The 12,603-nt window shown below is 60.5% G+C and overlaps 1 protein-coding gene across 1 annotated transcript in view; it reads left to right on the forward strand.

Annotated features, from left to right (window-relative positions):
• LOC122369222 (pre-mRNA-processing factor 6-like) overlaps positions 1 to 12,603 on the forward strand; it is a 50,119-nt gene that overhangs the window by 34,704 nt on the left and 2,812 nt on the right. The window contains exons 10-11 of the mRNA XM_043343786.1: positions 5,084 to 5,261; positions 9,474 to 9,814. Of these exons, the coding sequence (XP_043199721.1) occupies positions 5,084 to 5,261; positions 9,474 to 9,814 (519 nt within the window). The remainder of the gene's footprint in view (positions 1 to 5,083; positions 5,262 to 9,473; positions 9,815 to 12,603) is intronic.

Below are 12,603 nucleotides of genomic sequence, written 5' to 3' on the forward strand. Positions count from 1 at the left end.
CCTGGCCTCGGTCACCTGCGGTCCTGCTAATACGGTCACTGGCGGTCCTACGGTCACTGGCGGTCCCGCTAATACGGCCACCGGCCACTGGCGGTCCTACGTACTCCAGTCACCGGCGGTCCCGCTAATAGTTACTAGGAAGGTCGCTGGACGGTGCTCCGGTTGCGCTTCATCGTTGGGCAGCTGGGAAATCATTCAGGCAAAGCAGCCATACTCAACAGGTCGCAATACATCTCGTCAGCTGCTGAATTCTCACAAGCTTGTGCTATGCAATCGAAATGATTTATATTTTCATAAAAATATACACGGTCGTGATGCAGTAATCCCAAAAATACAGCGGCAGGGCGGGCCACACGATAATCAGAGTCCAGAGAGCATGTGTATTGATTCGTCAGCCGTCCGATCGGCTGTAGGTACCGGGAGATGTCGCTGAACCGCTCCTTCTAATCTAGTTAGCTTGCTTTCAGCACTCGGTGATATCACTGCGGCCGGAGGGCCGGTCGGTGGCGGTGGCGGGGGCGGCCGAACCTGGAGGCCGCCCCCGCCCCCGCCCCGGACCGGTCCCGGCGGCCTCGGAGCCCGGCCCGGCGGCTCGGCCCGCGCGCTCCGCTGATGGCCGATCGAAGGCCGACTGCGACTCGTTCCCCGGCGCTCAGCCGCCCGGAAGGCCGGCGCTGTCCGGCGGCAGACTGCGCAGCCCCGTCCGCCGAACCGTCCGCGCCGCACCGGATTCCGGAACATTTTCGCACGTGTTTGGGCCTGCCGCGGCCGATTTGGAGGCATTTTCCAGCTGGCGGCGTTTGTTCGTGGTGCAGTGAAGCGCTGCCGTGTTCGGCAGTCACGCTACCGGCGCGGCGCGGCGCAGTGGGCCGCTGACGGGCGGCGCGGCGCACTGGATCGCGGCCGGGCCGAGCCACTCTCCACCCCGTCCCGTCCCCGTGCTCCGCCCCTCGCGCTCTGCCCTGCCTTCCGCTGCCGGCCGGCAGCGTGCCCCCTTCCGCCGACCGCGGCGGCTCATTGTTATGGAGCTAACGGCTCCCACACACACACACACACAGCCAAGGAGCCGAGATAGCTGCGCAGGCGGCTGATGAAAGGATAAGGGCGGGGTGGGCGCCGCACCGATCAATAGCTCCCTCTGCTGGACCGCGTGGTCTGATTGCTCCCCGCGCAGGGAGATAGCCGACAGTTCCCTCTGTTGGACCGCATGGTCTGATTGCTCCCCGCCCAGGGAGTTTGACGGGCGTATGCGGCGGGTCAGAGGGCAGGAGTTGTCTGCGTGTCGTCACTGAATAACGCGGCGGTCTGACGACGTCGACCAGTGGTCTGATGACGTCGGTCAGTGGTCCAATGAAGTCGGTCGGCGGTCCGGAGGGTCGAGGAGCGCTGGTGCGGACGCCGCCCACAGCCGCTGCCCTGTGCCGTGCCGTCGGCCAGCTATCAGAGCTGCCCGCCGCCGCTGACCGGCCGGCCGGCGCCGCTCCGTCCCGACGGGCCGACCGCGAGACGGACGCCGGCCATCCCCCGAATCCGCGCGGAAGACCCGGCTCGGTGCGCTTCCGGCCGCAAACGCCCAGCGGCCACAACGAGCCATGATATTTGCCACGGCAGAGCTCCCTTCATCGGACACAGCAGAGCTCCACAGACACACAGACACGCGCGAGACACTGGCGGTATTTGGCACTCTCTCCCGATATAACACTGTTCGGCGCGCCGCCCTGGCACCCTCTCACTATAAACCGTTCGGCGTGCCGCGCTGGCACGTCAGTCTCGTCTGGTGACGTCCCACGCGCCGGGTGCGTCTCCCAGGTGACGTCAGGCCGCCGTGGAGATCCGTCTCCGTCTCTCAGATCTTGCTCCGGGGCTGCCCTCGGCCGCCGGTCGTCTCCGGGCCGGCTGACCGGTCCCCGGGGAGGGCGCCGTCCTCGGCACCGGCCGCGGTCACCACGCCGTGCCCTGTGGCGGCCACTTGGCAGCGGCCGGCGGCTGTGTCTGCCCGGCGGCTGAGTCGGCCCCGCCGGCCGCAGGGGCGGCTGCAGGCGCGCCGTGTCGGCTCTGGCGGCTCTAGAGCCGGCTGGTGTGCATGTGCTGCGTCTTGACGATGACTGTGGCGTGCCGGAGCCGGCGCTGGTTGCGGTCGACGGCGCCGTACCAGCCCCAGAGCACCGACATGATGACCAGGCCCACCACGCTGGCCACCAGCAGCGCGATGTACGAGTTGCGCCGGCGCGTCTGGCGCTCCTCCTCAGTGCGGAACGCGTCCTGGATGGCGTCCACCAGCGTCTGGTCGTCGAGGCCGAGCTTCTCGGCGGCCGAGGCGTCCACCAGCAGCCAGATGGAGAGGCCCAGCAGCACCAGCAGCGCCAGCGTGGCCAGCGTGAACACCAGCGCGCGCCAGATGAGCCACAGCAGCTGGCCGCACCGGCGCCGCGAGGCCGCGCCGAAAATGAGCGCCAGGTCTGTGAGCAGGCCGGCGCCGGCCAGGCCGAGCACCACCCAGTTGGCGATGTGCTGCGCCTGCGAGTCGAGCCGCGCCAGCTGCGTCTGCAGCACCTCGGGCCACGTCTGCAGCTCCAGCTTGTCGTAGTCGACGGCCAGACTGAGGCCGGCCCACACTACGCCGGCCAGGTCCACCAGCAGCAGCAGCATCCCGATCAGGATGCTGCCCGTGCGCAGGCCGAAACAGCAGCAGCAGCGCGCCATCTCCGCGCCGCTGTGGTCCGGTCTCTGGTCCGGTCTACTGGCTCCGGTCTGTGGTCCGGTCTGGGTCCAGTCGCCGACTGCCGCGGAGGCGCCGCTGGCTGCTGGGTGCGGCCCGGTCGGCTCCGAGCTTCTCTCGTCTCTCGCCGCTGCCGCTGGAACGTAAACAGCGCCCGTCAGCTGCCGGCCCTCCGCTGTTCGGGGATTGTGGACAGACGGGATACGGGTGGGGTGGACAGCGGCCGGGAGGATCCACACTCCACAAGCACACGGCCGGGGCGGCGGGTAATGCGCGTCCGCGCGGCGCCCCTACCTCCCGGTCACGTTTGTTCCTACTTTCTCGGGCGTGTCTCTGCACGGGTCTGTGTCACAGGGCGTGTCGCTGGGGACGGGGACGGGCGGTCAGAGGTCAGGGGTCGCCCGCAGCTCAGACCCGCCCTCCCCGCCCCGCCGGACCGGCTGGCCGCCGCTGGAAGGCGGGCGGGGTTGTGCAACAGAGTGCGCCGCGCCGACGACGATGGCCGGGGCAGATACCGTCAGCCCGGCCCGCCCTTCCCCGGGTGACGGGCACGCGACAAACACACCAATGGGTCGGACGGTGGGCGGCGCGGGGCGTGGGGAGGTCACCGTTAGGTTACTCTGCAAACCCATCCGGGGCCGGCCAGCGAACACGTCCTGTCGCCGGCCGGCGCTGCCCGGAGCGGCGCTCAGTATCGGTCACTCACCAGTCGTGTGCCAGCGCGCGTCCCCCTCGCCCACGGATCGCCTGCTCTGCACTGGCGGGCGGCGGCGGCGGCCGGCGCGATCATTGGTCGGCGGCCGACACCTGGCGGCCGGCCTGGCAACTACGGCCGGCCGGCCGGCAGGGAACCGGACCGGGCGTACATACACGGCTGGGATTTGTGGCCGCCGATCGGAATGACGGCGGCCTCTCGGACGCCGGGGCCTCGGTTCATCGCCGGCCGGTTACCGTCGGAGGCTGCCCGGCTGGTCGGGTCCCGCTGGCGCCGCCCAGTTGTGATCGCTGATCGGCGCCAACAGGATGGACGCAGCTAGTTAGCTGATTCAGCCCATTGGCTTCATTTGGTCCAATTGAACTCCAGGCGACCTTGTGTGATGAGGTGCATTGCCAGCGGGCCTGCACCGAATGAAAAGTGCCCCGCGCGGTAATGATATGTAATACACGAAGGAAGTCCGCCTCCCGGCGCAGTGCGCGGAACGTCTGGCCTGCATTGGGGGTGGGATGCTGGCCATCGGATGCTGTGCCGGCCGGCCGGTCCGCTGAGGTCCCCGGTGGGACCCCGCTGTCCCGGTCAGCCTGAGTGCGGAAAACAGGATACTGGTACATACCGCGCTCAGAGAAAACACAGACAGGACGACACATGTTTTGTAGGGTAAGGTGGGGCAATTACTAGAATGAATAACACAAAACTACGGAAAATCCGTACGTGACTCGACAATAAGACCAATGAGGGAAATAATCGTAACTAAAAGGGATATCACATCGGGGTTTAAAGTTTCAGAGGATGAAGATGAGGACCCACACTGTAAAAAATCAATTTCGCAGGTAAAAACGCCTATGAACGGATCTAGAGGGGTGGATCGACTTACCAGTTAACACCATGCTCATTGCTCACCTTGCCCCACTTTACCCTAGTAAGCCATCGTCCAATGTTGTCCAGTCTGCTACCTTTGTCCAACCAATTCCGAATTGGACATTGGACAAAATCGGAACTCCGAATGTCCAGGTCCCGATTGGCACCACCTTGGGCACCACTATAACAGATGAAGTTATTGGTTGGGAGAGTTTTTATCGAACGGAAATGATAGACGTTCTTTTCTGTTAATTGAAGAGAGGCGACTTCTGTCAACTGACCGGTGTGCAGCGTGCAGATATTGATACTCTGCTGCAACTGTTATTTTTGTTGTGATGTTTTTTTTTCAAATGAAGGTATGGCTAGAATAGAATTGTTCTGCCTATTTGCTTATAGGTCAAACAACATTTGGTGCTGGCGAGATTATCGTTTTTATGGCACGTTAAGGCAGTATGTTCAAATTAACCCATGGTGGGGCAATTTGAATTCTCTCTCTCTCTCTCTCTCTCTCTCTCTCTCTCTCTCTCTCTCTCTCTCTCTCTCTCTCTCTCTCTCTCTCTCTCTCTCTCCTCTCTCTCTCTCTCTCTCTCTCTCTCTCTCTCTCTCTCCTCTCTCTCTCTCTCTCTCTCTCTCTCTCTCTCTCTCTCTCTCTCTCTCTCTCTCTCTCTCTCTCTCTCTCTCTCTCTCTCTCTCTCTCTCTCTCTCTCTCTCTCTCTCTCTCTCTCTCTCTCTCTCTCTCTCTCTCTCTCTCTCTCTCTGACCGGCGCGCCCTCCCTCTCTGGCCGCAGGGTGCTGATGAAGTCGGCCAAGCTGGAGTGGGCGCTGGACCAGCTGCCGGCCGCGCTGCGACTTCTCGAGGACGGCGTCAAGGCCTTCCCCGACTTCGCCAAACTGTGGATGATGCGCGGCCAGATCCTGGAGAGCCTTGGCAGGGACTCGGAGGCCAAGGAGGTGTACGGCCAGGGGGTGAGTGAGAGCAGGAGTGTACGGCCAGGGAGTGAGTGAGAGCAGGAGTGTACGGCCAGGGAGTGAGTGAGTGAGAGCAGGAGTATACGGGCAGGGGGCGAGTGAGAGAGGAGGTGTACGGTGAGTGAGAGAGGAGGTGTACGGCCAGGGGTGTGAGAGAGGAGGTGTACGGCCAGGGTGTGAGTGAGCAGGAGTCTACGGCCAGGGGGCGAGTGAGAGAGGAGGTGTACGGTGAGTGAGAGAGGAGGTGTACGGCCAGGGGGTGAGTGCGAGAGGAGGTGTACGGCCAGGGGTGAGTGAGAGAGGAGGTGTACGGTGAGTGAGAGAGGAGGTGTACGGCCAGGGGGTGAGTGCGAGAGGAGGTGTACGGCCAGGGGTGAGTGAGAGAGGAGGTGTACGGTGAGTGAGAGAGGTGTACGGCCAGGGGTGAGTGAGAGAGGAGGTGTACGGTGAGTGAGAGAGGAGGTGTACGGCCAGGGGGTGAGTGAGAGAGGAGGTGTACGGTGAGTGAGAGAGGAGGTGTACGGCCAGGGGTGAGTGAGAGAGGAGGTGTACGGTGAGTGAGAGCAGGAGTATACGGGCAGGGGGCGAGTGAGAGAGGAGGTGTACGGTGAGTGAGAGAGGAGGTGTACGGCCAGGGGTGTGAGAGAGGAGGTGTACGGCCAGGGTGTGAGTGAGAGCAGGAGTCTACGGCCAGGGGGCGAGTGAGAGAGGAGGTGTACGGTGAGTGAGAGGAGGTGTACGGCCAGGGGTGAGTGAGAGAGGAGGTGTACGGTGAGTGAGAGAGGAGGTGTACGGCCAGGGGGTGAGTGCGAGAGGAGGTGTACGGCCAGGGGGTGAGTGAGAGAGGAGGTGTACGGTGAGTGAGAGACGAGGTGTACGGCCAGGGGGTGAGTGCGAGAGGAGGTGTACGGCCAGGGGGTGAGTGAGAGAGGAGGTGTACGGCCAGGGGGTGAGTGAGAGAGGAGGTGTACGGTGAGTGAGAGAGGAGGTGTACGGCCAGGGGGTGAGTGAGAGAGGAGGTGTACGGCCAGGGGGTGAGTGAGAGAGGAGGTGTACGGTGAGTGAGAGCAGGAGTATACGGGCAGGGGGCGAGTGAGAGAGGAGGTGTACGGTGAGTGAGAGAGGAGGTGTACGGCCAGGGGTGTGAGAGAGGAGGTGTACGGCCAGGGTGTGAGTGAGAGCAGGAGTCTACGGCCAGGGGGCGAGTGAGAGAGGAGGTGTACGGTGAGTGAGAGGAGGTGTACGGCCAGGGGTGAGTGAGAGAGGAGGTGTACGGTGAGTGAGAGAGGAGGTGTACGGTGAGTGAGAGAGGAGGTGTACGGTGAGTGAGAGAGGAGGTGTACGGCCAGGGGGTGAGTGCGAGAGGAGGTGTACGGCCAGGGGGTGAGTGAGAGAGGAGGTGTACGGTGAGTGAGAGACGAGGTGTACGGCCAGGGGGTGAGTGCGAGAGGAGGTGTACGGCCAGGGGGTGAGTGAGAGAGGAGGTGTACGGCCAGGGGGTGAGTGAGAGAGGAGGTGTACGGTGAGTGAGAGAGGAGGTGTACGGCCAGGGGGTGAGTGCGAGAGGAGGTGTACGGCCAGGGGGTGAGTGAGAGAGGAGGTGTACGGTGAGTGAGAGACGAGGTGTACGGCCAGGGGGTGAGTGCGAGAGGAGGTGTACGGCCAGGGGGTGAGTGAGAGAGGAGGTGTACGGCCAGGGGGTGAGTGAGAGAGGAGGTGTACGGTGAGTGAGAGAGGAGGTGTACGGCCAGGGGGTGAGTGAGAGAGGAGGTGTACGGCCAGGGGGTGTGTAAGAGAGGAGGTGTACGGTGAGTGAGAGAGGAGGTGTACGGTGAGTGAGAGAGGAGGTGTACGGCCAGGGGGTGAGTGAGAGAGGAGGTGTACGGCCAGGGGTGAGTGAGAGAGGAGGTGTACGGTGAGTGAGAGAGGAGGTGTACGGCCAGGGGGTGAGTGAGAGAGGAGGTGTACGGTGAGTGAGAGAGGAGGTGTACGGTGAGTGAGAGAGGAGGTGTACGGCCAGGGGGTGAGTGCGAGAGGAGGTGTACGGCCAGGGGTGAGTGAGAGAGGAGGTGTACGGTGAGTGAGAGAGGAGGTGTACGGCCAGGGGTGAGTGAGAGAGGAGGTGTACGGTGAGTGAGAGAGGAGGTGTACGGCCAGGGGGTGAGTGCGAGAGGAGGTGTACGGCCAGGGGGTGAGTGAGAGAGGAGGTGTACGGTGAGTGAGAGACGAGGTGTACGGCCAGGGGGTGAGTGCGAGAGGAGGTGTACGGCCAGGGGGTGAGTGAGAGAGGAGGTGTACGGCCAGGGGGTGTGTAAGAGAGGAGGTGTACGGTGAGTGAGAGAGGAGGTGTACGGTGAGTGAGAGAGGAGGTGTACGGCCAGGGGGTGAGTGCGAGAGGAGGTGTACGGCCAGGGGTGAGTGAGAGAGGAGGTGTACGGTGAGTGAGAGAGGAGGTGTACGGCCAGGGGTGAGTGAGAGAGGAGGTGTACGGCCAGGGGGTGAGTGAGAGAGGAGGTGTACGGTGAGTGAGAGAGGAGGTGTACGGCCAGGGGGTGAGTGCGAGAGGAGGTGTACGGCCAGGGGGTGAGTGAGAAAGGAGGTGTACGGTGAGTGAGAGACGAGGTGTACGGCCAGGGGGTGAGTGCGAGAGGAGGTGTACGGCCAGGGGGTGAGTGAGAGAGGAGGTGTACGGCCAGGGGGTGAGTGAGAGAGGAGGTGTACGGTGAGTGAGAGAGGAGGTGTACGGCCAGGGGGTGAGTGAGAGAGGAGGTGTACGGCCAGGGGGTGTGTAAGAGAGGAGGTGTACGGTGAGTGAGAGAGGAGGTGTACGGTGAGTGAGAGAGGAGGTGTACGGCCAGGGGGTGAGTGAGAGAGGAGGTGTACGGCCAGGGGTGAGTGAGAGAGGAGGTGTACGGTGAGTGAGAGAGGAGGTGTACGGCCAGGGGGTGAGTGCGAGAGGAGGTGTACGGCCAGGGGTGAGTGAGAGAGGAGGTGTACGGCCAGGGGGTGAGTGAGTGCCAGACCTGTTGCAAGCATTTTGGTAGCGGGATCGGTTGAACCATATTTGCAGCGCGTAATTGTAAAGCTTTACCTGCTGAGTGCTGTGCTTTTCCTGCTCACAGGAATCAGGGGAAACAGGACTTTTTCTGTTATCATGATTCAAAGGGCGAGTGTGTTCTGCTGCTCATCATAGTTTAAAAATTTAATAGATAACATTTTGCACTTAGCAAGTTTCCAGTGAAAGACTAATGAAAATGAATGTGGCTTCCGGTTATATTAATTAATGATACATAGGTATATTTACAATCACAGCAGACACCTTCAACAGAGACCTGTTGTCCCTCCTGGCCAGTTGTCCCGCCTGCCCCACCCGGGAGGCACACCGTGGCCAGGTGTCCCGCCCGCGATCCTCGGGGGTCCGGGGGATAGCGGCACACCGTGACCCACTGTCCGCCTGCCCTGCTCGGGGGTCGGGGGATAGCGGCACACCGTGACCCGCTGTCCGCCTACCCTGCTCGGGGGTCCGGGGGTAGCGGCGCACCGTGACCCGCTGTCCGCCTACCCTGCTCGGGGGTCGGGTCGGGGGATAGCGGCGCACCGTGACCCGCTGTGCGCCTACCCTGCTCGAGGGTCGGGGGATAGCGGCACGCCGTGACCCGCTGTCCGCCTGCCCTGCTCGGGGGTCGGGGGATAGCGGCACGCCGTGACCCGCTGTCCGCCTACCCTGCTCGGGGGTCCGGGGGTAGCGGCGCACCGTGACCCGCTCTCCGAGACCGGGCTACCCGGCGCAGAGGCGGCCGTGTCTGTCTGTCTCTGTGTGTTCTGTTTGTTTGTTGGACTCGCTCGAGGCCTGATGTTTGTTTCCAGAGTCCGTTTGTTTACCGGGCCACTGCTGGGGATTGCGCCACTGGCGGCGACCCGTGCCCACCCGCCGTGTCCCCCGGCTATACCGTGTCCGAGTCCTGTATCCCTTACTGTGTCCTATGTCCCCTCGGCTATACCGTGTCCGAGTCCTGTATCCCTTACTGTGTCCTGTGTCCCCCGGCTATACCGTGTTCCAGTCCTGTATCCCTTACTGTGTCCTGTGTCCGCCGGCTATACCGTGTCCGAGTCCTGTGTCCCCCGGCTATACCGTGTCCTGTGTCCTGTATCCCTTACTGTGTCCTGTGTCCGCCAGCTGTACAGTGTCCTGTGTCCTGTGTCCGTCAGGTGAAGCAGTGCCCGCTGGCGGTGCCGCTCTGGCGGCTGCTGGCCCGCCTGGAGGAGCGCACCGGTCTCCAGATCCGCGCCCGCTCCGTGCTGGAGAAGGCGCGCCTGCGCAACCCGCAGACGCCCGAGCTGTGGCTGGAGGCCATACGCGTGGAGAGCCGCGCCGGCCTCGGAGACATTGCCGCCGGCCTGATGGCGCGCGCGCTGCAGGAGTGCCCCAGCTCTGGCATCCTCTGGGCGGAGGCCATCTTCCTGGCCGACCGCACCCGGCGCAAGACCACCTCGGTGGACGCGCTGAAAAAGTGCGAGCACGACGCGCACGTGCTGCTGGCCGTCTCCAAGTGAGTGGGACGGCAGACGGGCCGGGGGGGGGCGACCGGACCGGGCCGGGGGTGGGGGCGTGCTTGTCATTGTTATGTAATATGTACGCCAACTAAAAAGGAAAACAAGGCTCCCTCAAAATGAACTGGATCCAAAAACTTCTATTTCGGGGCATTTTTTATATCAATTTTCAGCCTCTAATCCATGATTGCTGATGTTATCCCATACAGTGACCAAAGTAACTCACTGAGAGCTAGCGTGGGACCTCAAGGGAATTCCTGTTCTACCGGAAGTCCTTACGCGTGGGGTGGGCTGTTAGAGCTACTAAGGACCCCCTGAGCAACAGAGGGGCCCCTAAGGATGTTGACGGAGACACCTGAAGTAGTTACCACTTACCAGTGGGCCTTCTGAGAGGCGTGCCCCTAACCACCAGGCGTGTGACAGGTGACGCTAAGCATAAAGGGACCGTCAAAGATAAAGCGGGCGAAATCCAGGTCAACAAATGTAGAATATGTAGCTATATGTAGGTTGGGGGCTGGAGTTGGAACAATTCCCTCCTGGAGGGGAGGGAATTGTTCCCTCCCCTCCATATTTGGGTCATAAAGGTGATTTTTGATTTGATCCACCTGTGATTTTTGACGGAGACACCAGATTGTCTGGCCCCGCCCCTGGGATAGGGTCGGCACTCGGCAGTGGCACGGCACTCGGTCGGCACTCGGCAGTGGCACGGCACTCGGTCGGCACTCGGCAGTTTTCAATGCGCTTACACAAATGCACCGCGTTTGACGCAATGCGCCACGTTTGTCACAAGGCGCCACATTTGCCGCAAATCGCACAACTTTGTCAAATATGGTCCGCTAAAGGTGTAATTCGGTAGAAGGATAAATGACAAAACGACGATTACAAATGCACCACTTTTGTCGCAATGCGCCACATTTGTCACAAGGCGCCATTTCCATCAAATACGATTAAGAATAACGGAATGACACGAGTAGGAGCAGGGTTTTCACCCCCTTGGTGAAAGCAGGGTGAAAGCAGGGTTTTCACCCCCCAGGGTTTTCACCCCCTTCCACCTGTGATTTTTTCACCCCCTTTGTGATTTTTGATTATTTCACCCCCTTGGTGAAAGCAGGGTGAAAGCAGGGTTTTCACCCCCCAGGGTTTTCACCCCCTTCCACCTGTGATTTTTGACGGAGACACCAGATTGTCTGGCCCCGCCCCTGGGATAGGGTCGGCACTCGGCAGTGGCACGGGCTGGGACGGAAGACTGAGCCGGAAGACTGGGACGGAAGACTGTGACGTTTGTCACAAGGCGCCACATTTGCCGCAAATCGCACAACTTTGTCAAATATGGTCCGACTGAAAAAACTGACTTATGGTTTTTTTTTTATATGGTCCGCTCAAATATGGTCCGCTTAAAAAACTGACTGAGCCGGAAGACTGGGACGGAAGACTGTGACGTTTGTGACAAGGCGCCACATTTGCCGCAAATCGCACAACTTTGTCAAATATGGTCCGCTAAAGGTGTAATTCGGTAGAAGGATAAATGACAAAACGACGATTACAAATGCACCACTTTTGTCGCAATGCGCCACATTTGTCACAAGGCGCCATTTCCATCAAATACGATTAAGAATAACGGAATGACACGAGTAGGAGCAGGGTTTTCACCCCCTTGGTGAAAGCAGGGTGAAAGCAGGGTTTTCACCCCCCAGGGTTTTCACCCCCTTCCACCTGTGATTTTTTCACCCCCTTTGTGATTTTTGATTATTTCACCCCCTTGGTGAAAGCAGGGTGAAAGCAGGGTTTTCACCCCCCAGGGTTTTCACCCCCTTCCACCTGTGATTTTTGACGGTGATGGGTCAAAAATCACCTTTATTGGGTCATAAAGGTGATTTTTGATTTGATCCACCTGTGATTTTTGACGGAGACACCAGATTGTCTGGCCCCGCCCCTGGGATAGGGTCGGCACTCGGCAGTGGCACGGCACTCGGTCGGCACTCGGCAGTGGCACGGCACTCGGTCGGCACTCGGCAGTTTTCAATGCGCTTACACAAATGCACCGCGTTTGACGCAATGCGCCACGTTTGTCACAAGGCGCCACATTTGCCGCAAATCGCACAACTTTGTCAAATATGGTCCGCTAAAGGTGTAATTCGGTAGAAGGATAAATGACAAAACGACGATTACAAATGCACCACTTTTGTCGCAATGCGCCACATTTGTCACAAGGCGCCATTTCCATCAAATACGATTAAGAATAACGGAATGACACGAGTAGGAGCAGGGTTTTCACCCCCTTGGTGAAAGCAGGGTGAAAGCAGGGTTTTCACCCCCCAGGGTTTTCACCCCCTTCCACCTGTGATTTTTTCACCCCCTTTGTGATTTTTGATTATTTCACCCCCTTGGTGAAAGCAGGGTGAAAGCAGGGTTTTCACCCCCCAGGGTTTTCACCCCCTTCCACCTGTGATTTTTGACGGAGACACCAGATTGTCTGGCCCCGCCCCTGGGATAGGGTCGGCACTCGGCAGTGGCACGGGCTGGGACGGAAGACTGAGCCGGAAGACTGGGACGGAAGACTGTGACGTTTGTCACAAGGCGCCACATTTGCCGCAAATCGCACAACTTTGTCAAATATGGTCCGACTGAAAAAACTGACTTATGGTTTTTTTTATATGGTCCGCTCAAATATGGTCCGCTTAAAAAACTGACTGAGCCGGAAGACTGGGACGGAAGACTGTGACGTTTGTCACAAGGCGCCACATTTGCCGCAAATCGCACAACTTTGTCAAATATGGTCCGCTAAAGG

This window comes from Amphibalanus amphitrite, unplaced genomic scaffold, assembly GCF_019059575.1.
Source record: "Amphibalanus amphitrite isolate SeventyFive unplaced genomic scaffold, NRLGWU_Aamphi_draft 001017F_arrow, whole genome shotgun sequence".
In the NCBI taxonomy this organism is placed as follows: domain Eukaryota; kingdom Metazoa; phylum Arthropoda; class Thecostraca; order Balanomorpha; family Balanidae; genus Amphibalanus; species Amphibalanus amphitrite.